This window comes from Xiphophorus couchianus, chromosome 15, assembly GCF_001444195.1.
Source record: "Xiphophorus couchianus chromosome 15, X_couchianus-1.0, whole genome shotgun sequence".
Lineage (NCBI taxonomy): Eukaryota > Metazoa > Chordata > Actinopteri > Cyprinodontiformes > Poeciliidae > Xiphophorus > Xiphophorus couchianus.
This window is the reverse complement of record NC_040242.1, coordinates 9908286-9935617: the sequence shown is the minus strand read 5'-3', so window position 1 is coordinate 9935617 and position 27332 is coordinate 9908286. Positions and strand designations below refer to the sequence as shown.

Sequence of the window (27332 nt, the reverse complement as noted above, 5' to 3'; positions counted from 1 at the left end):
ATTCAGATGTTTATTGGCTGGACTAAAATAACTATAGTCAGAGCAATAATTAAAAACGACTAGAACTGTATTTATGTTTCCATCAACGTTTTTTTTGTTTTTGCGTATTTTGAAGCGTCGTATTAGAAACGGTTCCAAGAAAGCAAAATTTGTAAAATCGTTCTCAGTTTTGCTAAAATTCTGTCTATTCACTCGCTTGAGGCGGTTTTTGGCTTTTTCGAAAAAGAGTCTGTGCACTAACATAGAGATGAAAATACATTTGCCAAATATGTTCTTATGCACCAAACTTTCCCATCCACTGAAGGTCTGTGTGCCTTACCAGAGGCTGCAGGGGTTCAGTCCCATCATCAGGTTCTCAGGGGAGGATTCTCTATTTTGTGGTCTATGCTAGTTTGAAACATTTGGATTGTGTTTATTACAATATCTGACAGCATTTTGCTCTGTGTTGTGGTTAATTTGCTCCAAACTAGTAGATGGAAACCCACTTGTATTTTTCTCTTTTTCCTTTTTTGTAACATTTCAAAAATTTCCTTAAAATTCACATGACAATTAGATGAAATATAGGACCCACGTTTGTTTCGGTACCATGTTTATTGATGGTAAAAAATGGTAAAAAAAAAAAAAAAAATATATATATATATATATATATATATATATATATAAAAAATTTATAGCTAGAGAACTATGTCAAAACATTACTATAAAATCCATTTGACACCAAATTAGTACCAGGAATGTATCCCTCTACCACAATCATAAACAGCAGGACAATGATCTAATAAAACTAGAAACTCTAAAAAGAAGACTTTTATTTCTTCAGGGTCAACAGTAAGTGTGGAGTAAGAAATATGAAATTGCCTTGAAGATAATTTGAAACTTTAGCACAAAAACGCAAGTTTTCACATCTGTCAGCCTCCAAACTGAAACTGAAAACCTGAAACTCATCCTGAAAGCTGAAAGATGGTTCACTTCTCCAGCTGATTAAACCAGTGCCCCTTCGTGGGTTGGGAGAGTTTAACCAATTTTACCTAACCAAATTAGTCAAATTAAAGTAAAAAGCCTGATGACAGAGATTACTACTTCAGTGACGTGGAACATATAGAAGAGGGGCAGCCTAGCAGATAAGCAATTAATTCATTTAAAATGCAGAATCCTGAAAAACAAATTAAAATCAGGCTATTTTGATTCTAGCATTGGGATTAACAAACTGAAAGTCCTCAGCAGCAACAAAACTTCCTAAAGTTGAAAAACAGCATAATAACATAATGTTAATTGAATTTAACAAAAGTAACAGTCAGTCCGTCCTAAAGCTGGAGTACAACAAGATGACTTTGTTTTTGCCCAAAAAGCTAATCTCGCTAATCAAGACAGTTTTTTTTCTAGCTGTGCTTTAAGAGAAACAGGAAGTGGCTAATCAGTCTGTATTAAGGAGAGCTTTCTTTTCTTAGTGCTTTCAGATTCACTCCCAGCTCAATAACTGTAAAAACTGGCGTCTTTCTGAGGATATGAAAAAAAGCCAAAGCTCTTTTGTTCCCGTCTTCTGCCCTGTCCCCGACACTCAGCTCTGATAATGAATCCACAGGTCAACACTAAATACTACAATGACTTGGAAGTTATTACATAACAGTGCTTCTTTGCTGCTTCATTTTGCCATGAAGTGAATGTGTGTTCCCAGGATGTTAGCCAAGCCAAGCATCAAAATTTACAGCGAAACAAAGTTTAAGTCAATTTTCTCAATAATGGACTCAAATTATTGTGTAAAATCATTAAAATCAACTGTAGTAGTGTTTTTTGAGAATTTATCACTGTGAATTGTTTATTATGATACATTTCTGTATGTGTGTTTTATAGATCATTGAAAAAAGTGAATGTATGCTGGTTTATTCACAGTTTTCACTCCTTATTGTTGTTTTATTTTATTTTATTTGTAAGCACTTATGAGACACAGAGGTGAACCATATAGCTGCTGTGGCAGTTACTCAACAGGTTGTTGCTAGGTAACCAAAGTTATTGGAACTTGAAACTGCTGGCCACCCAGCAGGTTGTTGCTAGGTAACCAAAGAGTGAGTGAGTGAGTTAGTTGATTCCACCAACCTAGCTTAACTTGCCGTGAGAAGTTGAGCAGCTAAAGCCTTTCCTCTGCCTACATCTCCCAGAATGCTGTGTGGTTCTGGATCAGAATTCACTGAATATATTAAATAATGAAGAAAAAAAAAAAAAATTTTTTTTAAACTTTATTTCAAACAAGTAACATTAACATACATAGAGGATTTTTAGCACAATGACAAATATCACATTCTAAAAATACTGTACGTTAGAAAAGAATAACTACAAACATTAACAATGTTGATGTTAAAATCTTGCAATCTTCAAAGTAGAATAAATAAAGTAAAAAAAACAACAACTGAATATTCCATCGTATGTATTATCTATTGATATTGATCACATGCCTATTGCCGTACATATTGTTATTGATTTATTGTCCAGCCCTGATATATGCCTTGGATTTTATATAGTGAACCAACACATAACAGTGGATATTTGTCAAATGAAAAGCATTATGGAAAGAAAATCTTAAAAGCTAGATGGTGGAAAACGTAAACTGCACATCACCCTGCGACATGGTGGTGGCAGCATCATGCTGTGAAGATGCTTTTCTTCAGCAGGATCAGGAAAACTGGTCAGAGTTGACAGGAAGCTGGATGGAGCTGAATACAGAGCAATTCAGGCTACAAATAAAACGGCACAACAACAGTCCTGAAATTCATGTAAAATACAATGAGTTAAATTGTTGTAATATGAAAAAATTGTAGAGAAGTTTATGATGTTTAAATACCTTTGCAATGGACTGTAGTCTAAGCTAAAATGTAAAATTTATGACACAAATTCACTTAACATAAAGCATGTAAATGCATTAGAACGAGCCTGTACTGTATGTGTTCTGCTCATCCTGTGTTTTTCAGCATAAAAAAGTATGAACATTTTAATAAGATTAAAAATGTAACCTCACCCGAGATGATCTTTACATGGTAAACACTTTATGTGTCCTGCTTTAACTTGTCTTTAATTTGAATTGCACGACCGCAGTTTACGATAATGTCTTGTATTCAATTTAAAAGCTTAAACTTTTTTATATTCTCACAGCTAACAAAAAAGCAGTGTCTCCCAATGAAAGATGGTTCACTTCTCCAGGTTTTTCTTCAGAAGACAGTTGTTTTCGTCAATGTCCGCAGAGTGACTCCAGGAAAAACACTAAAATGCTTCAAAAAGGGACTGGATGTATCTCACACATTGGCTTGTCAGGTGTATCATCTAATTAAACAAATATTTACATTGATCCGCTCCAAACATAGGCAATTTTAGGCTATTACAATGTCTGTCTGCATGAAACAGAGTTTTTGAAAAATATGATTTCAGGGAAAAATCTAAAAACTAGTAATGGGCTGAGTATCGACCCTTCTTAGAAAACAAGCTTTCAGTGATGAGTACTCTAACTTTTACTGAGAAATTCCTATCTTGTAAAGGATAAAACCTGAAGGGCCACTATCTTTCAGAAATTTTAATGAACTGCTCTATTCTTTTAGATACCAAAAAGAGATGCTAAAATGTCTATTTATAAATACTATTCATTGGTACAGTTTAACAAATACAATGTGTTCGCTTTACATTTGAAAGTTAATACTGGTTTATGCACCTGATGTCTATTAAATTGTTGTTAAAAAAACAGCTTTGACCCATTTCACACATAAAGTTAAATCAAGGTACAGCGGTTGAATGGAAAAGAGGCAAAATAAATACATGTCTTCAACTTTTACCTAACATATTACAGTCTGATTTATTGCAAATGAAAACATTTTTCCTCCTCCTCTTTCTTTGCTGCCTCTCACTTTTTTTTTCCTGCAACTTTATGTCCAATGGTCAGGACTTCATGTGCACTTACCATATTTTATTCTTAACAAAATTTCAACCATGACCTTGAATACACAAAATCTATGTTTTGAAGAACATTTTGTTTGTTTTACCTACCCAGAATCTGATACAGTGTTGGTATGTAATTTATAATCAGCAAGACTTCAGTGGGTTTATGATAGAAGTAATAGAGATATATAACAACTAAATATTTTAATGAAACCTAGTCTTTTCCATACATTCGAACAAATAATCATTACTTTTTTGTTGCAAAGCCTTCGATGCCTTCTAAAAAGAGGATTATCCTGAATTGATGGAGAGTTTTCATGGGGAAAGATTGAGTCCCCTCTTCATCTTTTTGTTGCACTCCTTCAGGTCTCTTGCAGCCTTCCTCTCAGCTGCTCATTTTTGTTCATCCATTTTTCATCAGCTTTGGTCCTGATGCTTCATGTCGAGAACACACTGAGAGATGAAGTCATGAGTCACTGTGTGTGTGTGGGTGTGTGTTTTTGGTAACTGTGTGTCTTTATGCGAGTCGGAGCATTTCAAGGACAAACATGGAGTCGTGTTTTTTATAGCGCAGCTGGTGCACTGGGGTTCAGCTCTGAATGTATTTACGTCATGGCTGTTGTTACAACATGGCTGCCGGCTTTTATTATGTTCATTTGGAGTGAGAGAGAAAGTGTGATCTTTTCTTAAATTGAGCTTTAAAATCCGGAACACCTCATTTGGCATGTACATTTTTTATGTGCATTTCCCAGAGTTTTGTAGAAACATTACTGACATCCTTAGAAATGAGGTTTTCATCCTCATTATTAAACAGATAATGCTAAATGTTTTATTGAGACTTGATGAAGACATAAAATTTTTGGTCAGATAAAATGAAACATTTTTTTTTCTAACTCGAGTTTTGACTGGTTTGAAGAGCAACTTGTTTTGGTGCCGTCTCTTTAAAAGCGAATGAGGCATTTCACGCTCTGCGAAGGTCACAGAAAGCTCCGTTCTTGCAAGTTCGGCCATTTTTGTATCATAATGAATGATGAGGGTTAATGCACTCAACAACCAAACAACCATTTTGACTTATCCACTTGTAGCTTCAGTGTCCCTGAACTTGGACTACAGAATAAAAATGGTGGATCCACCTAACAAATACTGTGATGTAATAGACACAAAAATATAATAGGAAATAGAGACAACTGAACGACTTTAAAAATATGACCCAAACAGAATAGAAAGATATCTGCGCAGCACCCCGAGAGACTAGATTAAACTTTTCTGTATTCCAAGAGACTCAAAGTGCACATCAAAATGTAAATGAGAGCTAAAAAAAAAATTACTTTGCTTTTGTAATCATGAACATTGTGTTGTCATATGTGGTAAGAGATTGTTTTGAAAAATTAATTCTGGTGTGCCCCATAGCTCAGTTGTTAGTCCTCTTTTATATATGTACTGCATACTAACATAGTTTGTTGTATTGATGGTTTCCATTAGCATACATCCAAATATAGAGATGATTGTTTCTGTTGCAGCATGGTTTGATAAATCATGGCTCACAGTCCGTGTGAGATTTTTGGTGCAAAACTATGTTTGGAGATTAATAGTGGGAGCAACAGCAACATCTGTAAATAATCACCAGGATATGAACGCAAAATAATGTTCCCAAAAACATCACAAATTTCACAGTGTTCCACCTCGAGCAGCAAGAGGTGAACGTTTTTATGTGATGTTCCACGTGGGCTTCAAATAATTAAGCTGTTCTCCGCAGACTTCCGCAGGGGAGTTGATGTGGCATGAGTCAGGAATTTCACTCCTTTCGCTCTCATCTCCAGGAAAAAATTACAAATATTCCTAACATTTTCTACAAATTATGTAGAGGCTGACATAAAACAATCTTCTAGCTCTGTGTTTTCTACTTAGAACAGTATCTTGAACCACCATTAGTGAAAGACACTTGACTTAGGAATCTAATTATTTTGCTTTTTTATTATATGCATACTGGACTTAGAATCTCAAGTTGGGATTTCAACTCTAGCCTGAGCTCTATTATGATGATGCAACTCCAAGAATAAGAAATGTTTTTTGGTTTAAACAAAATATAATTGACACTTGAAACTTTTTAAATTTAAAACAGCCACTTAATAGTGCAGCTTAACTTAAAGACAGAGGGACAGCAGCAAGGGGCTGATTGCAATACAGAAAAAATAAAATGCTAGTTTCTCATATTGTTTTTAACCTACTGTTTTAAAAAGAATTGGCATATGGATCAAGGCGTGGCTGTGATTTTATTTGGAGTTTTTCAGTCAGGTAACAGATAAAAATGTGGTCAGCATGAAGCGGCATGTTCTGCAAAAGAATGTTGCTAGGAAAATAATGATAACCTTTTGAAGCCGGAGAAGTCCAACACAGAAATATTACAGACTGTAAAGTACCAGAGATAAAGCTGTTCCGATCTAAAGTCCTTCAGATGTACAGCTGCTAGTTATCATAGACGTTTTGTTGTAGTTACAGCTGCACAAGACGATCACATTACAATACTTTAAAAGTCTTCCAAGCCCATTAAACCTTTTTTTTTCAATTAAATACAAATTTCAGTCTAGTTTAAGAAGATTTATGTGACAGAATAACAAAATAAGTATTAAAAGGAAAGTTATTTTCTTTTTTTCTGCCCTGTTTACTCTTATAAACCTGACTAAAGTGCAAATCAACCAGTTGCCCTAATGATGCAACTGAAATTTTGACTACTATATGAGTAAAAAAATATTTTTAATAGGCAGTACAGTATATTCCCTCAATACTTGGTCAGGACAGGCACTGTGCCAATCTGTGCTTCTTTTTCTGCTATACGTTTTCCTGCACATTCAATGCAGCTAAACCCTAACAGTAGGGTGGTGGAAGAAGTATCATCCTAATCTTGACGATTCTACAGACTGCAAAAAATTTGGGGAAGAGGTTAGCACAATGACCCTAAACATGCAGCATATTTATGTTTTATAACTTTTAATTTGAGAATTGCTCTCACAACTTGAAACTTCACAGACACTCCTCAGCCAAACTGGCCAATTTGACGAAGTTTGGGCTATTTTACAACGAAGAATTGCCAGAAATGTCAATGTTTAGATGTTTGTGATTTTGCACTACTTTGTATTGATTTATCATGTAAAATATCAATAATACAGTATATACAAAAAACATTCTGGTTGTAACATGACATATTGCAGAACAGTACAAGAGATATGGATACTTTTGCTGTAAATACTAAAGATGTCTACTGCAAGATTTGCATTAAAATATTTTAGGCATTTTTATGCTCATCCTTTTAAATATTGGTGCAATTTACTACTCAAGACTTATGTGCTGCCTCTCTGAAAAAACACTTTATCCTGAAAAATGTGACATTGGAAACCCATCCTTCCAGGTTCAGTCAAAAACCAAGAGGTCCCGAGATCAGATATTTGACCCTGAATGTTGTTTTTTTCCCCCCAAAACTTGGATAAAGCACTCGCATATTAATAGACCAATAATTTAGGAGTAATTTAAAGCCAAAAGCCATAAAACAACAAAGACTGATTTAAGTGCCTCACTAATTAAAACCATGTTTATGGTGTCTGTGTCCTTTCTAGAAACACTCGGCACTGCCGTTGTCCTCTCCCGTATGTGGCTGTCGAGTATAGATGCTTATCAGAGCTTTGAAATATTTAGAGATTCTTGACAGGAGGGTCAGAAGAGAGCCGAGGTTTGCTTTTTCAACCCAGTTAGAGAGGCTGGCCCCTGGGGGTCAAAGCCTGGCCAGAGTGGCCTGATTGCGATCTTGTCCTGGGGGGTCTTTGCTGCGCCACAGCTGTTTGTTTGTTGCTGTTGTTTGGCTCCGTTTGCTGTTCAAGTGTAGCAGCCGCACAGATGAAGGCTGTGCAGGCCGAGGAAAAACAGACAGATTGTGGGAGGTAAAGGAACAAGGGGTTAAAGGTTTAGTGATGCACTGATGTAGGTCGAACGGTTCGTCCTAAAATGGCAACAGGTGTGAGAGCTGACAGCTTTATTGTCACTCACCGTTTTGGTGTGTGTTCAGTTTGGTCTTTCTGCCTCACTGAAGCAACCAGAGCAACACCGATTTAGCTCTGTGACTTAATTTTGTCCCACTCATTTTTTATTTTGTCAATTAGATTCTCTTCTCACAACATCTTCAGTATGCGAACCGGAAATTAAATACAGCTGACAGTCACACAGAGAGACTTGTTTAGCTTGCATTTCTGAGACATAGTAGATCACAGAGCTGTAAGTGTGTTAAATTTATTGCATTTTATGCTCACTCTTTTCTAACCAATTCTTACAGTTTAAATGGTATTTAATATTTAATTTACGCAGCATCACTTATTTTAATCACAAACTTTTGTGATTGTTGGGGGGCTTGTTTTGGATAAACATGGAATGTTTTCTTCTCTCATACAATGCGGAGTGTTGAAACCCTGAAAGGCTGCCAAATATTTCAAAATCAAGTGTGTTTGATAAGAGATTAAAAGCTAATAGAGACCAAACTTCCTTGCTGTTATCCACTGAAAGTCTTTACTCTCAGGGTTTTTCCTCTGACTTTGTGTTTCAACACCTCACTGATATTAAAAATTGTCCACAGGAAACGTGTTTTTACAGCTGACTGCTTTTTCTTTGCTATGGTGCGTTCACTGGTTGAAAAAAATAAAACATTTTCAAGTTTCTGACAAAAAAAAAGTAAAAATTGTTTTGATTCCAGTTACCACTTATAGTATCTCAGTGAATCTATAGAAATAAATTAATTCAATATTTGTGTGCCACTCATTTGCTCCAAAGTTTGTGCCTGCAGCTTTACTGGTATTTAATTTGCTGTTTAAGGTAAATAAGTGATGAAGCATTAATGTACATTAATTAATGAATAGATGAGATTGTTTCCAGATTGCACACTTTTACCTCTCTCTTATTGAGCATCCAGACTCCTCTTACTTCAGTGCATCTACTTGATCTGTTGTCATCAATATAACTCAAATGCCCATTAGTCAGTCTACTAAAAATATAATAAAACTGTTCCAACGACAACTTGGACACAGCCAATCATGAGATTTATTTCCATGTGTAAAAATTTTAAAGCTGCTTTTAATTTATGAATACTTCCAGTACTGTTGATCCCTGGAGGATTATCTCCCCTTACGAATAGCTGTAGCAGAAACACACACAGTCAATACATGGAGGTACAACTGTGAGGTTTTCTGATTTTCTCATGAAAAAAAAAAAAATCATAAACCACTTTAAAAATCCAGTTGTGTCCTCAAAGTAATTTTTCATACTAAATATGATTTAACCTCATGTTCGATATAACTAGACCTCATGTCACAACATCCAAATAGTGTGTTTTATCCATTTTTCCACCATGGTAAAAGTAACTATTTATCATAACATGGATTTTGTATCATAATGTAAGCTTATTTTTATATATATATATATATATATACAGTTAAGTCCAGAATTATTCATACCTCGCGTAGAGTTAAATTTCTTTAAAGTTTCTTTTTGATAGGAAATTATAGATATTTCTTGAAAGTAGTAGTAATTTTATCCATATATCTACAAAATTTTAAAACATTCATGGTGAAAATGATTAATACCATTCTCAATAAATGGAAAAATATTTATTGGCATTATAGCAATTAAATCCTCTGTTACTAGGAGTCTGACTGGGCTTCTTCATATTAATCAGAATCAAGTATGACAACTATTACTTTAACCCTAAATCTTACAGAGGAATTGATCATTTTGGCTTTGTTTATACAAATAGCTTTTAATGTTTATTTTATAACCAACATTTCATCCCTTTTGGGTGAAAACCTTGTACCGCCATTTTAAATCAATTGTTGTTTTTTGTTATATCCCCAAATCTGCCTGGGCTTTACTGACTCATCTGCTATGCTATGCAGGAGCATGTTGATTTGTTCAAACTGTCATCTTATCTATAGATATGTGAAAAGTCTGTCTGACAGCAGCAACATGAACAACGCCACATTGTAAATGGCTTTAAAATGTTTTGAAGACGATTGTAGACTCCTTCAGATTTCCTGATTCTGTGCAGAGACACGTAAACGTGCCAGACGTTGTGCACACTCGTTCATCTGTGCAGGTACTCTGCACCTGAGCAGAGTTAATGGGTTGTGGAAACAGTGAGAGTGTTCTTCGGGGGTCTTGTCAGGCTTTGATCTTTGGTATGTAGTGAATGTTGGGGTCAGGGATAATGGACTTGGGGTAACCAGAGGTGAAGAGCCATGAAGAGAGAGAGAAGGAGAGGACGACCGGATAGACGAGATGTAGATGGTGTTGGTTTGCCAAGAAAGCCCCAAGACATAACTGTAGGTTTTAAGAGGCAGGAGCACACATGCAGCTGCTTACCAAGCCATATGTGCATCATTACCCACTGAAAAAGTAGTGGGTAATGATGGGATCCATGATATTAAACAGACAGTGGCTTTACTAGAACTAGAGAGGAACAAAAGGAAAAAAAAAATCCCAATCATAAACAAAGACAGTCTTTAGCCACATGAAGAGTAGAAGCTGAAAAATGCAGGCACAGTCCGACTCGGAACACAGTTGTTTAACTTTATATTGAATTGTTTGACATTCTCCAGAAGTGAAGTCATACAAACTTCCTCTACAGGTGATGCAAACTCAGCTGGGTGGAGAATACTGCATTCCAGACAACAAGCACTGCTACGTAAAATGATCTGCCAGTGGAGCAAGATATTTTTCCCGTATTACAAGCCAAAATGTCTTGTTCCACTGGCAGATTTTTTCACTTATAGCTGGTACTTTTTCATCAATATTAAAGAGTTATTGACTTCAAACAATCTCCTATATCATGCTGAAAAGTTTCTTGTAAGCTAGTTGTGTCTTTTTTTAAGTGTACTTAGATATTAAGTGCACTAGAAATTAGACCAGAAATACACAGAAAGCCAAAGTTGATTCTCATTACTAACTAGTTACTAAACGGTTTTTGTCGATGAAAGATAGCAAAAGATCTTAGTGAGAAGAGAGTAAAAATTTTACGGAAGAGTAACACATTTGTAGTACTTTGCAGCAGTTCAGTTGATCAGCCATGTTTGGTTCCCATCTTCAGATCAAATCTAGATGCATCAATTTTCAAATGTTTGCATTGGTGAAATTCACTCTGTTCTGATGACATTTGTGAATGAACTCTTCCTTCGCTGACTCCCCTACAGTGTAGAAGTATTATCCCATCAGTGGCATCTTCTACTGTTTTTCGAATAAACTCCAGTGAGAGAGATGGAAATAAACAAGAGTTTCTAGATCAGTTCTCTGCAGTTGTGGTACCATTTTTGATCTTTGTGATTGAAAATGGAATGTGGGAAAAGTGCACAGATGCCGGTTTTTCAGCATAGAGCAAAACAAAAATGCCAACCAAAAGAGTAAAAAGTTTTGTAATTTGTTTCCTCTTAGGTTCTTCTTTTTCTTTTCTTCCATCTGTTCTCTCCTCCCTTCAATCATCCTCTACTTTCCTGTTATCTCCCCTCTCTCCCAGTTTTCCTGGACACTCCCTCCAGCACTCTCATCCTCCTTTTGTCTGCTCTCAAACTCCAAGAACGCCTTGGAGGTCAGAGGTTGGGAGGTTAACTGTCACAAAATAAGTATTGCGCTGCTGAAAGTCTTCAAGCTTGTTATCTCCTGCTGCAAGATTGCCTGGATGTGCACATGTCCCTGTTTGGATAGCTGGAACATGATAGCTAATGTTTCTGATCTACAATCCATTTTTTCCCCACTTAGACAGCTGAAGAATCTCTGTGCAACTTAAAACGTCAGAGCATTAAATAGCATTTTTCCTGCTCAGCAGCGCTTATACTGCCTGATAATAAAATGACCATGTCTGCCAGATGAAGTGAATCCATACCAGCTGTTTCCACTTCATTACTGATGGACATTTAGAGCAGATTTATTGGTCAGATTGAAAACATTACTATGTGGTACAGGATATAAAATTTACGCAGACCCATCATGATGTTAAATCACTGCATAAATCTCTGTTGAACTACAAAAATAAGTGAAACCACATTTAAACCAAACAGTTTCATGCTGTTTCTGTCTGTATTTGAATCAATTGCACATATCGCTGAAAGGTTTTGGAATTATTCTGTAGAATTTACGTCATGGACACTATTAAATTTGGTTTTTGTTTAAGTAGATATTAAAAATAAATGCTTTGCTGCTGTAAAAAGAATCAAAAGTTTAAGACGTAACTTTCCGCCTGTGTCAACCTCCTTATAACTAGCTCCCTCCACAGGGCGTTTGGTTTAAAGGACATAAATATCCGCTGCTGACCTTTACCAAGTGAATTAGAAAGCAGGTTTTCTACGTTCTTGGAAATAAAAGAGGCAGATGAGACAAAACAGGAATCAAAGATAAAAACAAGGGTGTAAAGTTAACCAGAGAAGCCTACGGAAAAACAGCAAAGGAGGAAATTAAATCTCTTTACAGCTGACCTTTAACATTGAGGTTTTACTCAAAGTCCACAACCAGATAGGCAGGCTTTAACTTGGCCTAATGCTTTTAGCTTTGGCCACAGTTACTTTGATAATGACAGGGTGCACACACTTTCTTAAATATGACCTAAGTAATTATAAAATAGAGAAATTCAGTCATTTCACCTTGCAGAGGTTAAAATGAAATAATGCAAAAGGTTGAAATGAAATAATTTCTTTCTGGTTAATCGCCGCCGAGTTGTGACAGAAGGTAACTCCAGAAGAAAGATGAAGACCTAAAATAGTGACAAACAGCTTTAATCTACTAATTCTCCACTTTTCTGCTTTATACTCTTATTTCAAGCACTGCGATTTCATCCAAACCTACTTGTGAAATATGCAGGATTAGGACTCGAAATCAAGCCAAAACCAGTAAGTGAGTAAACGTATCGCCTCATTTTTTACTTTAGATAAAAGAATGAAATTAAATCATCACTTTTCAGAGCTGGTATTAAATGTTTGAGTACAAAATTAAGCATGGTGGTAGAAATGCATCCCACAGGTTTCATTTCCTTTTACATCCTCAAAAGACCAAATTGTAAAGAATTAAACTGCAAATATAAGGTGGCAAATGACCCACATGCCCTAATCAGATCATCTCAATGGATTATTAAGATAAATATTCACCATATTTGTTTTTCAGGTTGCCATGAAATGCATAATTACTTTGTTGTTATTTTTGTTTGAGCATTAAGAAAAATAATAAGAGATGGTAAATTTGACTACTTTTGTTATCACCTGCAAACACTGAATGCAAACATGCACATTCATGTAGGCCAGATATAATTTTGATCAAAATATCAACAACCTAACATCACTGTTTTTGGTAGAAAACCATATTTTTAATGGAAAATGACTTTGTAGTTAATGTAGTGGAACAAAAGCAAACCAACACAGACATGAAGCAGTTCCCACAATCAACTAAATATTGCTGAGTGACACAGGAGAGGAAAATATTCAATCTGCAGTAGATTTCTATTTTTTTTTTTTGAGTTTCTAAAAGTGTGTTTGTTTGTTTTTTTGATTGTTTTATGGACTAACATAACTTTTACCTCCCTTTTTGTATTCTAACAGCAAAATTTGAAACAACCTTCTTCATGTTTTAAATAAACTGTTCAGTGTTCCCAACGCATTTGCATGTGCAAATGAAGAGATTTCAACTTTAATTTAAAGTATGTCTCGCATTTAATATTTTCATCTTTTTGTTTGACTTAATTTGTGTTATATTTGTTGAAAAAAAATGTGCTGATGTAATATATAAAGAACACCCAGACTTTAAAGTGTTATTGTTAGCCTCAGCCTGCCTGTTCCCAATACACACAGCAGAACCAGTAAAAAACTATTCCCAGACCAAAAAACCAGCCGTCTAAATTAACTCTGATCACATTACACCGACAATTAGAGAGGAGGAAAACAAGCCGTTTGTTTTTTTGTTCATGCTGTTGTTTTCTCAGTCAGATGTTTTGTTATGTGACCAGTCGTCTCTGCTGTTTCTTCACGACGGAGTCTGTGATTAGGTCTTTGTGGCAGACCATGGTGACCAGGCAGACATCAAAAAATGCACAACTGGCAGTGAAAGTTTATGATTTCAGTCAAGGAATTTAGTGTAAGCTGACTTTGTTAGTTTTACAACCAATTCAGCCTGGTGTTATGATATAGAAAACCTCCGCCAATGGTGTAAAACTAAAGATCTCAACCAATTAATTTTTTTGATAACTTTTATTTGGAAAGCGATGGACTCAAAGACAGGATTGTGATGCACCGACGTCACATGAGGAACACTTGTGGTGGCATTTGCCTCCAATGGTCAGAACTCATCAAAATGTTGCCTACATGACTTAGTGACAGGCTAACTAAGGGGGCAGAGGTGAACATTTGGTGGAGTCAGGTGTTGGAGGGTCTTTGGAATTTCAGCAAGGAGGACAGGGAATGCCGGGAATGCCAACCATGAGTGAGAAGATGAGGGTGGGGTTGCCGCAGGTCTGGAGGTCAGCTTAGATGTCTCCCAGACACCAAATCTCCTCCAAGCTCCAAAACGTTTTTTTTATTATTCAATACAGATATTGAAGGTGACCTATTATATTTTTCTGAAGAGGTTAGGATAGGTCTAAAGGCCATGCAAAACATGTTCGTTACATTGCACAAAATTCTTGGCATATAATGAGATTTTTATCTAGTCAGTTCTGCCTGCTTTAGGGACTCCTGTCACTTTAAATCCAAATAAGCTGATCACAGCCACGCTCCCCAACTTAACGTTTACACTCACACCTGAAAATGGCTGCTAACGGATGCATAATTATACAACTATACTTCTTTGAAAAGCAGAAGTGGAGCCTCCGGTACAACCAACAAGAATGCAGCAAGTAGTTTCTGGATGGCAAGTCAACAACAAAACACTTGTATTTTCCAGCAGCCATTGTACAGTGTAGACAGGGCTAAAACCAGTTGACCAAACTGGACCTCAGCTTGGAGTTGCTAGGTGGTTGGGAGAGTGCTGCTGGGGGTTGCTAGGTAACACGGTGGACTTCACTGGGGTTGCTAGGTGATGGACAGTGCTAATTTGTGACGCTACATTTCGGGTGTTTTTGAAAAGCTTAACACCAAAAAACAATAACTTATTGCCAAAAAACAGCTGGGTGGATTGTTTTCAAGTGCTTGGGAAACCCAAATGGAAGAACAAAAACATGCAAAATGTGAATTTTGTATGATAGATCTGTTGTAGGTTCTATCTTTTCCTCTGTCTCTTTTAGCCTTGTAACATTTGATCATTTTTTGGCATTAAAGCCTGATTTTATACATAACCAAATCTCAGTCTTTCTCAAGGTAATTTACACTTGGGGTTCTGGTCGGGTCCGGAAACTGGTAAACGGACCTGGTGGAGCACAGAGACAAAAATGAATGAACTCCAACAAATCCAACAAATAGAAGTTTGATCTGGTCCAGTCATGAACATTTTTTGTGTTTAGTCTTTTCCCATTAAAACAAACTATTTCTCAGTAAAGAGAAATAGTAAGTCTCAGTAAGTCCTTTTGGAATCCTTGTGCAGGAGTTGCAAATGATGCAATGAGGAATCTGTAGCCTGCATGTTGCTAATTTGATGGAGCAGACTTTGCTAGTGTAATGAATGTTATGCAATTTGTCAGGTTAGTCCAAGTTTTCCAGTCCTTTCTTCTTTCTTCAGCTGAAGTCAGACAAATGTTGCACTCACATATCAGATGAGATGACATGTTTCTAGATGGATCAAACCTTTTAGCTAAGTGACAGCACGAGCGATGAAGTAGTTGCATTGTGCGAAAGCCTCGCAGTGAAGCTTTCCATTTTGGTAAAGCTAGCTGGGTGAGAACAACCAGCCAGCAACAAAATTAGATGCAGTGATCTGATTTCACGTCCAATCAATCATAGTCCGTAGGAGTCAGAGTAGCTTAGCTAATCACAGCACAATGTAAACCAATCCGGATTTATCTGAAATGTTGTAAAAGTGAGCCAAATTAAAAGGGTGGATTGCTTCAGTTTTTGCAAAACCACATTTTTGTCAGCATTCTCCTTTTCCATTTTTGTTTTTCACTCTTTAGTTCCTGTATGTTCAGATTGTGGGCGTCTTTTTTTTCCTAGCCTGTCCCAGGCTGCTGGGAACAGAGCCTAACTTGTCCATTAGTTATATTAGCACCTCGGTGTGGGGGCCCTGGCTTACTCAACCCCCTGGCTGTGACACACAAAAGGCTTAGAGCTGCCTGCTTTTGTCCTGCTGTAAGCTGAAGATGCACCAGAAAAACTCAGCCAGGTCCTGGATATAAGACCAGATAAAAGGTCTTATGATCCAGGGTGTGTTGTTTACCTATTAACACACTTGCTCATTATACTTACAATATTTCCTTTATTTAAGTGTGAACTTGACAACCTTTCATGATTTATTAACAGCTACAGGATCATCACGAGTGTTTATAGCAAGAATAAAACAAACATGTAGATATGAAGGAGCAATAACATCCTAATCTGAAACATACGAAACCTCGGAATGCTTCATTATTATAATATTTACAATCAAACATATTAAGAAAAGCCTGGTAAATAAACACACTGGATAATGTTTATTTCATCTGAATTCAAGTACATGTAAACTCATCAGTTTATGTCGTTATGGTTTATTAAACCAAATGTTCTGGGTGGTCAGATACAATGGAAATTGTGTAATAAAATTGTTTAAACATGTATTTCCTGTTACAGAATGAAACTTGTTAGAGATACAGCTTTGTCTTCTGGAGGAGTTTGTTTGTCAGAGTATAAAGAGATTACTATTTTTAACCAGGGGAATATAAAACTAACTTAGTGGGATGGTCACAGTACTGGAATGTAAAATAACTTCTTTAAGTCGGAGGATAATGTTTGCCGAATTTATTTCGCTTTTAAAGATGCCATATGCTTCCTTGTTTATTATGTAAAAACATTTGAGAAATGTTATTTGACCTTTGGGTTGACTTTTAAATTTTTTGTCTTTCTAAATGAAGAATTTTAAGAGAAAAAAAATCTTTGGTGTGTTCATGGTTTCCTGGCATTCTTGTTTTAGGACATGCTACAAATTACTTCTAATACTGTTGTCAAAATAGTAAAATGTTCCTGATTCTGAAGCCAAGTCCTGAATTGGAAAGGTTAAATATAAGGTAAACTACGGTAAAGAAAATCAAAAGAAGCATTCACTACTAATGACTCACGTGCCTTTCTGTGAGTATTAATGTGGACATTTTGCAAATAAATGACCCTGACTTGGTATTTCTGCGTTTTGGGATTTTTATCAAAGTTGAAATGGTTTTTTTTTTACATGGAAAAAATTTATTTGAAAAACATGTGGCCTCACTCTCTGCCTTACAGAATTTTGGCATTGTGGTTTCTCAGTGGAGTGGGTTGACACTTTGAATCTCATATTATGTGGACAAAACTAAAGATTTGATTTACTCTTAATTGTGCTGTTATAAGATAAGTGGAAAAGAAAATTTTGATTTTGGCAGTTCAAACAAATTCTGTCAAATTGTTATGTCTTGACAGAAAAGGAGGGAAAAGAAAGGTTTTTGACCAGCATGGTGGTGTATAGGGATTCACAATACATTGCATGTTTATCTTTGTTGTAATGTGTTGGCTGATTATTTTAGTAGCTTGTTTATAGGCCTGTAATATATTTGCTGACACTTGTTTAATGTAGCCAAAAGGTTTCAGAAAGGAAGGATTCATTAAGAAACCTGAACTCTGTTGCTTCACTGCAAAACAGCAGACATCAGCCAGACGTGAGAAGCAAGTCCAATAAAACTTTGTTGTTGCAATAGAAATTCAACTACAATATGTTTTTTTCAATAGCTGGATAAATGATTTATCTGTGCTGCTAACCACTAGCAGTAATACAAGATGGTAACATATTTCTCTTCCGTTCATAACAGTTTAACACTGAGGAAATGTGCTCTAGTGAGATATTAACCATCAGAAAGGCAAATAAATAGTTTATTATTGCAAAGTTTATGACATCTTATATATGAGGGGGGCATGTTTGTTGCTGAACTTTGGGTTGCATAGGGTTGCCAATTTAATGGCTTTTTCATAAAGAATGGCTAGCGACTCTTTCAAAAAAGAAAGTTGTTTTTTTTTTAACATATTTTACTAGTGGGCTTGGAGATTCTGCAATGAAAGCAAATTAATTTGTGGTTCTTAATAGGAGTGCATTTTCTTTGTAACAGATAGATGTTTTTATATGAGAAGTTAGAGCGGTGTGTGGATCGGTTGTCTTTGAGCTAACACTGGCTGTATGCTTAAGCCTGATGGATTTTTTTTTATTTTTTATGTTGCTTAATATCAAAGTTTAACTTTAAGCTTTTTAAAATGTGCATATTTATTGTTTATTATTGATTTTTATATCATTTTTCTGTTCTTCTTTTGTTTTTCTTTCAGCCTTTGGAGAAAAATGGACAAATCTCCAGTTTGACGAGTCTGAATGGACACTCGGAGGACAACACACTAGCAGAAGGTGTGTGTGATTGTGTGTTTGCTTTCGGTTGCCGCTCCTGCGGCCGGTGCGTTGAAAAAGTGATAGTGGTTGTGTGTGTCTGCGTCTGGGATCTTGTAGTGTGTGTCTTTAGCGGCGGCTGGAGGTAAGCGTGTTTGTGTGGGGTCGGCTTGCAGCCTGTGTGAGAATTCCTTGTCTGCAGATGTCTTCGTGGCTCTGCGTGATCCGGCGCTGATCCTAAACTAATCCATTTGTCAACACTTTGGAGGACACCTACATGGACACACACAGACCCACATGTGTAGGGTCATTGCTTTCCAAGATTTAGTGAAGGAAAAGCATATGTTTTGCATAATCTATCATACTAAACTAGGAAATGTGTTGTAAAGGTGTGTTGTTGCGCAACACCCCCCCCCTCCTTTCTGTCTCTACTCTCTCACTCTCGTACTTCCTCTTCTGAGAGGGGAGATGTGCTACCAGCTCTCCGTCTAACGGGTCCGTTGAGTTTCCTAAATCTGCTGGGATTTACCCTGTCCAGAACTGAAGTAAACTCTGTTTAAGCTGGTTTCGAGAAACGATTCGCCTGGTTATCTGACGGCCTACATCCAGGTGTCCCACCCTTCTTCCCCCTGTGAATTAGCCAGACTGAGCAGCCTACAGCCAACTAGTTTCACAGAGCACACCTGTTAACGGTCGCTCGTTCTCTATTTTGCAACTTGCATTTGTTATTGAACCAGGTAGGTTTTAGTGACTCGGTCGAGTCCCAAGGATGAGGTTTTAAATATGGGCTACCAGCAACCTAAAAACATTTTCCACCTCTTCCTCTCCAGAATCAAACATCACAGCTATTTTACAACCATCAAAGAACTTTAAGGTGACTCATTAACTGAATGTCCACAACATCTTTTAGATTTTCTTTATGCTAAATATTTTATTAGTAAGGCATTTTTGCAAGGGTCAGTACAGCTTAATTCAGTAGCAGAAATAATCAAATAAGTAAAATCAATCATCTAGTCTATCTTTCCCTACTGCTGACACTGAGAACTAAAAAAGGGAACCTTTGAGAGAGACGGACGGAGTTTGGCGTTTCGAACCCCAGACCTGGCTTGATGATGAAGAAGGTGTGGCAGCAGGAGGAAGATGTTGATCGGCGAAGGCCAGGATCTCCGCAGGTCCGATGAGCTTCTTCTCCGCATGGATGCTGAGGTCACACAGGACTTGGTGCTGGCAGGAAAAAAGGCACTAGTTCTTCTTCCTTGTCTTTGTCTTCATCTTTGTCTTTGGGGTCAGAACCCAGCCGATGAGAGAAGTGCGATTCGAAGCCACAGGTTGTGGGCCAGACGGGTTGGTCTCCATGTGCAGGACAGTCTCCGGCTCCGTGGCCCCGGCTCTTCTTCAGCTGCAGAGTTCTTTGTCCATCTCGATCTTGGCTCGAAGCTGCCCGGAGGATCCAACAAAAGGTTCCTCTTTTGCACTCACCTTATATAGGGTTCATCCACCCCCCTGGTGCGCCTGCTGTCTGCTTAGACAGATGATCTCATATCCATCACTGTCTTACAGACATTTCCTGATGTCTGTGCCAATGTCTCAGGGTTGCTCAACCTCCTGTGTCCCTTGCCTGCACAACCTTTCACCTACTCTCTACCTCCAACATATCAGTGATGTTTAATTGCAGTTACACCTTTTTACACCATTTCAAGTTTAATGTCAAAATCACATTTATATCACATTTATTTTCTTTAGCTTCTCTGATTTAGCATTCATTTATAATTTTATAACCATAACTTATATCACATTTATTTTCTTCAGCTTCTCTGATCTATCATTCATTTATAATTTTATAACCATAACTTATTAATTATTCTTATTATAATCTTAATGTGAGTTATTACAGATGTTTTTCTGAAAAGAAACCAAGAATAATACATGATTCTAATTATTTACTACTAAAGTTACAGTTACTTGTTTTTCTTGTAGTTCCCACAAATATAAGTGTATTATTACAAGTAAACCAATATTCATATAAGTATTTTACTTTGAATCTTATCCAATTACTAATAATGTTTAGATTTAATTTTTTAAAACTTTCATGCTTTAAAATAGTCTCAGCTATTTTTATAAATCTGCAGGCTGGAAACTTCCTCTTTTTCCAGGAAACCTGCTTTTCCTGTTTAATGACTCTCTCTGACTGACTATGATTTCTTATGATTAGATAGAAAAAAGTAGAATTAAAGCAAAGTTTGCATGAGACAAAAACAACACACACAACCAGATTTATTTTATTGACACTTAAGTCTACTGTTGGGCCTTGATATCACTTGAGTGATTCATTTTAAAGATAACTTTATTATTACTGTTAAACTAAAATCTCTAGCATGGGGAAGTGGGATGAGCTCGGATTTTCTTGACAGGTGATAACTTGATGGCGCTAAAGGAATGAAATGTGGACAAAAATATGTTGGAATGACAGAAAACAAAATAAACAAATGAAGCTTTAGAGATAGCCGTGCACGGCAGGGGATGGCTTGAGCGGCTTGGTGCACACGTGAATTTAAGCAGATATACAATCGTTTCTGTCCTGTCTCCCCTGGTCTGGGAGGGCTGCAGGGGTGTGTACGGCTTCCCTAAATATTTAGCAGGCCTTGACCCAGGCCCCGGACAAAGCAACCTGTGCACTTCATAATCTGCTCTGACCCAGGAGAAGGAGTAACCCTATCCAACTTAAAACACAGACATATGTCACACACTGCGCTGTCAAATAACCTGTTTATTAAGCTTTTTAATGAAGTGATTTTGTCTGTTCACGGAGTAACCCAACAGAAGGAGGAGCGGGGAGTAATTCAGTGACTCCTCTGGTTTTGTATCGTTGCTAAATCGGTGAAATTGAAGTTATAGAAAACAGAAGAAAGCGAGGAAGGACATGCAGAAACAAACACAATTTATTTGAAAGAGCTTGCTTTGAGTTTTTCCTAAATGCAGAATGGACTAAAGATGCAACACAAATTTTAAAATTGAGAGCTCTTATCATTTTTGAGAAACACAGTTTTTAAAATTATGGAGAAAAAAAAAGGTCTTGAAAGAACAGGCAGCTCAGTACTGGTGCTGCTCACTCTAATCTGTCGCCTTTTTGTGCTTTCTGTCCTTTTGACTGAATCTTTCAGGTATAAAGAAGAGACAAAACATTTCATACCCACCTTGAAAACTTTACCCGCTTTGATAACCCATTTATTATATTACTAGTTGTTTACTGTAAGGATATTGACTTACAGAAAGGTAATAAATAACATAACACCAGGATTTCATACATTTTATATAAGGCCATGTTTTAAAACCCAGCAAATGCTATCTGATCCAAATTGTAACTTTTCTAGCAATTTTCTTTATAATTCCTGAAAATATTTAACTAGGAAAAGAAACCCCCCCAGATAAGTAAAGGGAAAGGTACATGAGTCTGAAATTATTTCTTTATGGTTACAAAAGGGAAGCAATTTGGGATAAAATTGTTGTGGCTGGTCACAAAATGATGGTACAAGTTAGCAAAGGAATGAACCGATCATAGCTATCAGCAACAATAATACAATAATCAGAACGTTTCGTGAGGCTTTCAGGAAAAAAAGAAAAGATGGATTATCATCTAAAGACAGTGTGGGTGGCAAGTATTTCAGATTTCATCCATCCTGATGCCCTAACATGAGTTTTTCTTCTATTTAAAAAAAAATTGTGTGTTTGAAGTGAGTCACATGGCCTCATGGAAAGATTGAAATTTAAAAAATGTTGTGAAATGTCTTCGGAATTTTCCTTGTAATCTTTCTCTTCTCTTCCAATAAACCAAGGATAACATGTGAGGAGACAAAAACATAAGACGCATGAAGTTGTGAAAAGCCTTCAAGGCCTTGGAGGAATGCAGGGGAGTGAGAGGAAAGGAGACACACAATGAGGGAAGATAGAGACCGAAATATATGAAGGGCTTTGACATCCCACCACCGCTCTCTTGTCCTGCCTGATAAAGACAGCAGCTCATAGTGGGAGACAGGAAGCGGAGAGGAATCTGTCTGATAACGGCAAAAAAACACACAACAACCAAAGGCAGGATTCACATCAAAAGGCTGACATGTATGCAAACACACAGCTGTAATCTGCGCTCTCTCAGGTACACCAGGGTGTTTACAGTTTGGGGGACCAGCCCTGATGTGAAACTGCACTCACCAAAAGCAACAGCCTGACAAACAGGTTTGAGGCAGTATCGATAAGGACAGTTTGTTTTTGGACTCTCCTAAAGGCGCATATGTGCATTTTAAGTTTCAGTTTCTAGCAAATGGGCTCAAACACTTAAAAAGACATTCTCTATGTCACATCCACAAACCTCAAAGTATTTTACATAACATGATTTTCTTATATTTTAACAAAACGTAGTCTGCAAATTGCAGCTTTAAAAACCGCCTTTAACTTTTTGAACACCAATTTTGAAATCTTGACACCCTTTCTGGTAACTCTTCATTTGAAGGGCTGTCCATAAGACTGACATAATACCGTCATGAACATGACACAACACCAGTTATGAATAAGAAGAAGTCTTCATGAAAGGTTATGACTGTTGTCATGAAGTTTAACTTGGTACATAATGACACTTTTAATGCAAAGTTCACACTTTTAATGGACTTTTAATACAAGTTTTAGTACAACTTTACATTAAACGTGTCATTATTTACCAATGGTTATGACAACAGTCATAATGATTCATGACAGTGTATTGTCAGTCTTACGCACACCCCTTCAAATAAAGTGTTACCCACATTCTTAATTAGATTTTTTTTTCTTGATCTGAACCACTTCATTGTAACTCAACGTGGGTGCTCCTAGTCAACTATCAACGACTAGTTTACCTGTTTTTAATACAGAAAAGCAAACCCCCATCACCTTGTTGCCAATATCACTTTGTTTTACCATGCTGTCGGTGTGTTCAGGGTGATGTTTTGCACATGGGTCAAAAAAGCTGCATCAAGTTGTCACTCACTGTCAGAGCCAAAGCTGAAAATCAGTTCAAACTCATTCTGAAGAAAAAAAGAGTTTCGAGTGCTTGGTTTAAAGTAAGATTGACAAAATGGAAGTGCATAAATATTAGATTCAGGACCAGGCACTGTGAGGAGGTAGATGCATGTAAGAAGCAAATGGCAAAAATCAGGAGAGGTAAAAATAGATTGAGAAATGGGGGGAAAAAACATATAAATGATGCAGTCACATATTACATCACCGCAAAAGCACCGGTCCTGCAGACTAAATCAAAAGGAGATGTATAATACATGACCATCTGCCAAAATAACACAATTTTTTCTCATTTTTTCCTTTTTGTCTTTTCCAATCTAATTTGACTGGTAACAATTAGAGCTCAGTGTTGATGTTGACTTTGAGCCTTTGTGTTAACAACATTTCCCTTTAGGTTGCTGGTTTTTAGCAGGGTGTGGGCGTACGCAGCTGCAGCTGCAGATGCAGTGGGGACTCAAAGAATGACATCAGAGATGATGTCACTTGCTGGCAAGAGTGCTGACGCAGGCTCCAGGTTGGGTCACAGATTTAAAAAAGCAACACACATTTCTGGACAGCTTCACTGGGAGATAACGAGTCTGATGGTGTTTTCACCGGCAGTAAGACTAGACATGGAAATAAATGGGTGTGGCTCATGCATTTGATTATCTTTAATCATCCAGATACTTTATGTATACAATAAAATTATCAAACAAGCTTGTAACATAATGGACTGAAAATGTATTCAAAACATGTTTTCTATCTCATAATTTGAAATAATTCTGCCTATGTTTATATTTGCATCTTATAATACATAAGTTAGGGAAATATTTAGTCGTTCGGTTGTTTTCTGGTATAAAATCCTAAATGATACGACAAAAATGCATCGCTATGGATACAGAAGCAGTTCAAGTCAAGTTGGGTTTTTTTTTTAGCACACACAATTTAAACAGTTAGAAACAATGTTTCAATCATCAGTAAGGCAATTATCCATTTTCAACAATAATAAAATAAAACAATTAAATGTAACCTTATAAATAAATTAAACACGTATCTCAGGAAAATGGTTAAAATAGAGCCATAAGCAAATAAATAAAGGTAGGTTTTTAAAAAGGATTTAAAAGTCTGTGCAGCTCTTGACACGCTGCATTTTTTCACCTAGTACATGCTCATGAAAAAATTTTAGTTTATTATTAATACAACATGTGGATCTGTCTTATGGGTGGATATGATTTAATTTCAAGTCTGACTGATTTCAGTGCTCCTCTGGGGCCTCTACAGTTATGTTGCCAAGATGTTCATCATGCCTGTGGAAGGGACCTCTCCCTTCACTTAAGCTCCGTCTGATCTCAGTGTATGAGGCTTCGGGTTTATAACACAATCCAGCCACTGGATCGCTCCTCTTGAATTTCTGCCCACATTGCTGTTGCATTCCAGCCTGCGACATTCTCTTGCTGTTTACCCCACGAGAGGGAATAGTTTGTCTGTGACTTGTGATGTAGGTGTTCTCGGATGATGATCCGTTCAATAGACGTGAAATTACTTTTCTCTTCAGGAAAAGGAAGAGACGCAACAGGGCAGCATCAGAATCCCTGAAAGCCTCTTAGTCTCTTAAGATATTTGCTCTCCAGGCAGAGGTTCAGTTTAAGTGAGTGCTTTTAAAGACACACCCACAGTAAGTTAGTACATACGTAAGTAACAATTAGAAACGTTCAACTTCTAAGTGGACTGGACAGGAAGATTTATCTAAACACAGCTTGAGTAGTCTGTTTTATAATTTTATAAAGGAAGCCTGTTCAACATCTTAGACACTTTCGCTCTGACACTGAACAGGGATTTTCTTTTCAACACATTTTCTGCTTTATAAAACCTTTTCGCATTCAATTTGTGCATTCTTGATGTTTGACTTTATTGAAAATAGTGTAATAAAAGAATAAACAAAGTTGAATACAATAAAATAATTTATAATGAAAGGAAAATAAGAACAACAGTAAAGTATATTTTCAAGTTCAAAGAAGGAGGTCGAATTATAAACTTATTTTTACACCCACCGCTTTTACGTTAGTAGCATCTTCCAATAAATAACTGTTACTAAACGTTGAGCTCATGTTTAACTGGGGGATGAGTGAAAGAGCTTACATAGATGGGACACATCTAGAAGAAATTATTTTTATATCATTTGTTTCAAAAAACACAGCTTTCATTTGTGAAATCTAAAAAAAAACAAAAAACAACAAATGGATTCTTAGCTTTTCTCTTGAAAATTGCTAAATTAAGTTATGTTAACCAAATATTTGCAAATCTGAGCTCCATTTCATGAGCCACATTAAGGCCTTTTTTAGTACCAGAAACAAGAAGTAACTTAAATAGAACTTTTTGTCGAAACAGACTAAAAAAACATAATGCTGCACTCAAAAGAAAATCAAGAACAGATTAAAAAAAACTCTCTGTCTGGAAAGACTTGCAAACCCTTTTCTAAGTTTTTCTGCTCCAGCAAACCACAGTGAGAGACATGATCAAATGGAAAAAACACCAAACAGAGGTAAACCTTTGTATGGATACGAATATTACTCTAAAAGGGCATCTACAACTCATCCAGTAGGTCACCAAAGAAAACATCCAAAGCACTGCAGGGCTCACTTTCCTTAGCTAAGGTCAGAGTTCATGATTCCACAATAAGGACGAAACTGAGTAAAGTACCAACTATGGGAGGTGAAAACTAATGACTATAAAAGTTTTCTAAGCTGTACTGCCATAAAATGAACACTACCCTGGCAGCCAACCATGGTGGTGATAGTGTAACAAACTGTATTGATTCCACATTTAGTTGGAAAGTTTAGCTGGATGTGAGAAAATAAAAGCTGTGAACATGTGTATCCTGTTCAGTCACATTACCAATCTCAAAGTTTTCATGTCAAATAAAATAAATTAAAACTCCTCCCACCAAGACTGTCCAACTTTCCCCTCGCCCCGCCCTGCCCGTCTTCAGGACCCATTCGTCTCCTCAGGCGCTCCTCTCTCATCTGTCCCGGCATCAGGGAACCTAATCTCTATCCTTAACTCCTAACCTCCCCCAGGCATATGGAGGATTTTAGAGAATGGACCAAGAATGTGGCGGACCCTTCCTTCTCCCCCTTCATTACCAGAGCAGCAGCCACTGCGACACTCCAAGTTAGATATGATTTTTACCTCACGGACAAAACTGAGGTGGTTGCTACAAGGTTGTGTCTGGAAACTAGCCAATTTTACCACTCTCTTTATTCAAGTATTATTAGATCAAATTTAAAGATTAGTTTTATTCAACTGCAACCTGTAATTTTAACCTAAAAGTTGGGAATCATCTCGTTAATTTATACTCACTCATTTGTATAAGCTAACGTCCTTCAGGGACCCTCAAAGTGCACATCTCCGGTTTACCATTTGTACGTGCCAGCATGCTAAAGGACAGGATGATGCCTAACAACAACTGGAAGGCCAAATTACTGATGCAGATATCTCAAGAATGCAAAAGAAAGCGAGGATGTGTGTAACAGATGGCAAATTCTTGCAGAACATGGTTCGGTGAAAGAGCTGCTGGACGAAATTTTAAGCTTTATGTTTTTGGTTTCTGTGAGAAAGCAGAACCACTTTGTGTTTTCAGAGAATTGCGTGCAAGCTGGTGGAAGCATTAGCTTCTCTTTCAACAATAGGAGCTGTAAACAATATTTTCTGTCGCTTTACTTAGACGTCACAGCTGTACTGTACTTCTTATCGCGCTACATCGGGTAATTCATGTCCCCTGAATGAAACTGTGCACAGTGCATGACCGTAACAGTAGGAAATGAACAGCAGGAAGAGGAAGTGATGATGTCAAGAGCTGACTGCATTTC

General features: G+C 36.9%; 1 protein-coding gene across 1 annotated transcript in view; it reads left to right on the top strand.

Moving 5' to 3' along the window:
- akap12b (A kinase (PRKA) anchor protein 12b) overlaps window positions 1-27332 on the top strand; it is a 48244-nt gene that overhangs the window by 5008 nt on the left and 15904 nt on the right. Inside the window, exon 2 of the mRNA XM_028040861.1 lies at window positions 18387-18462. Coding sequence (XP_027896662.1) covers window positions 18387-18462 — 76 coding nt within the window. The remainder of the gene's footprint in view (window positions 1-18386; window positions 18463-27332) is intronic.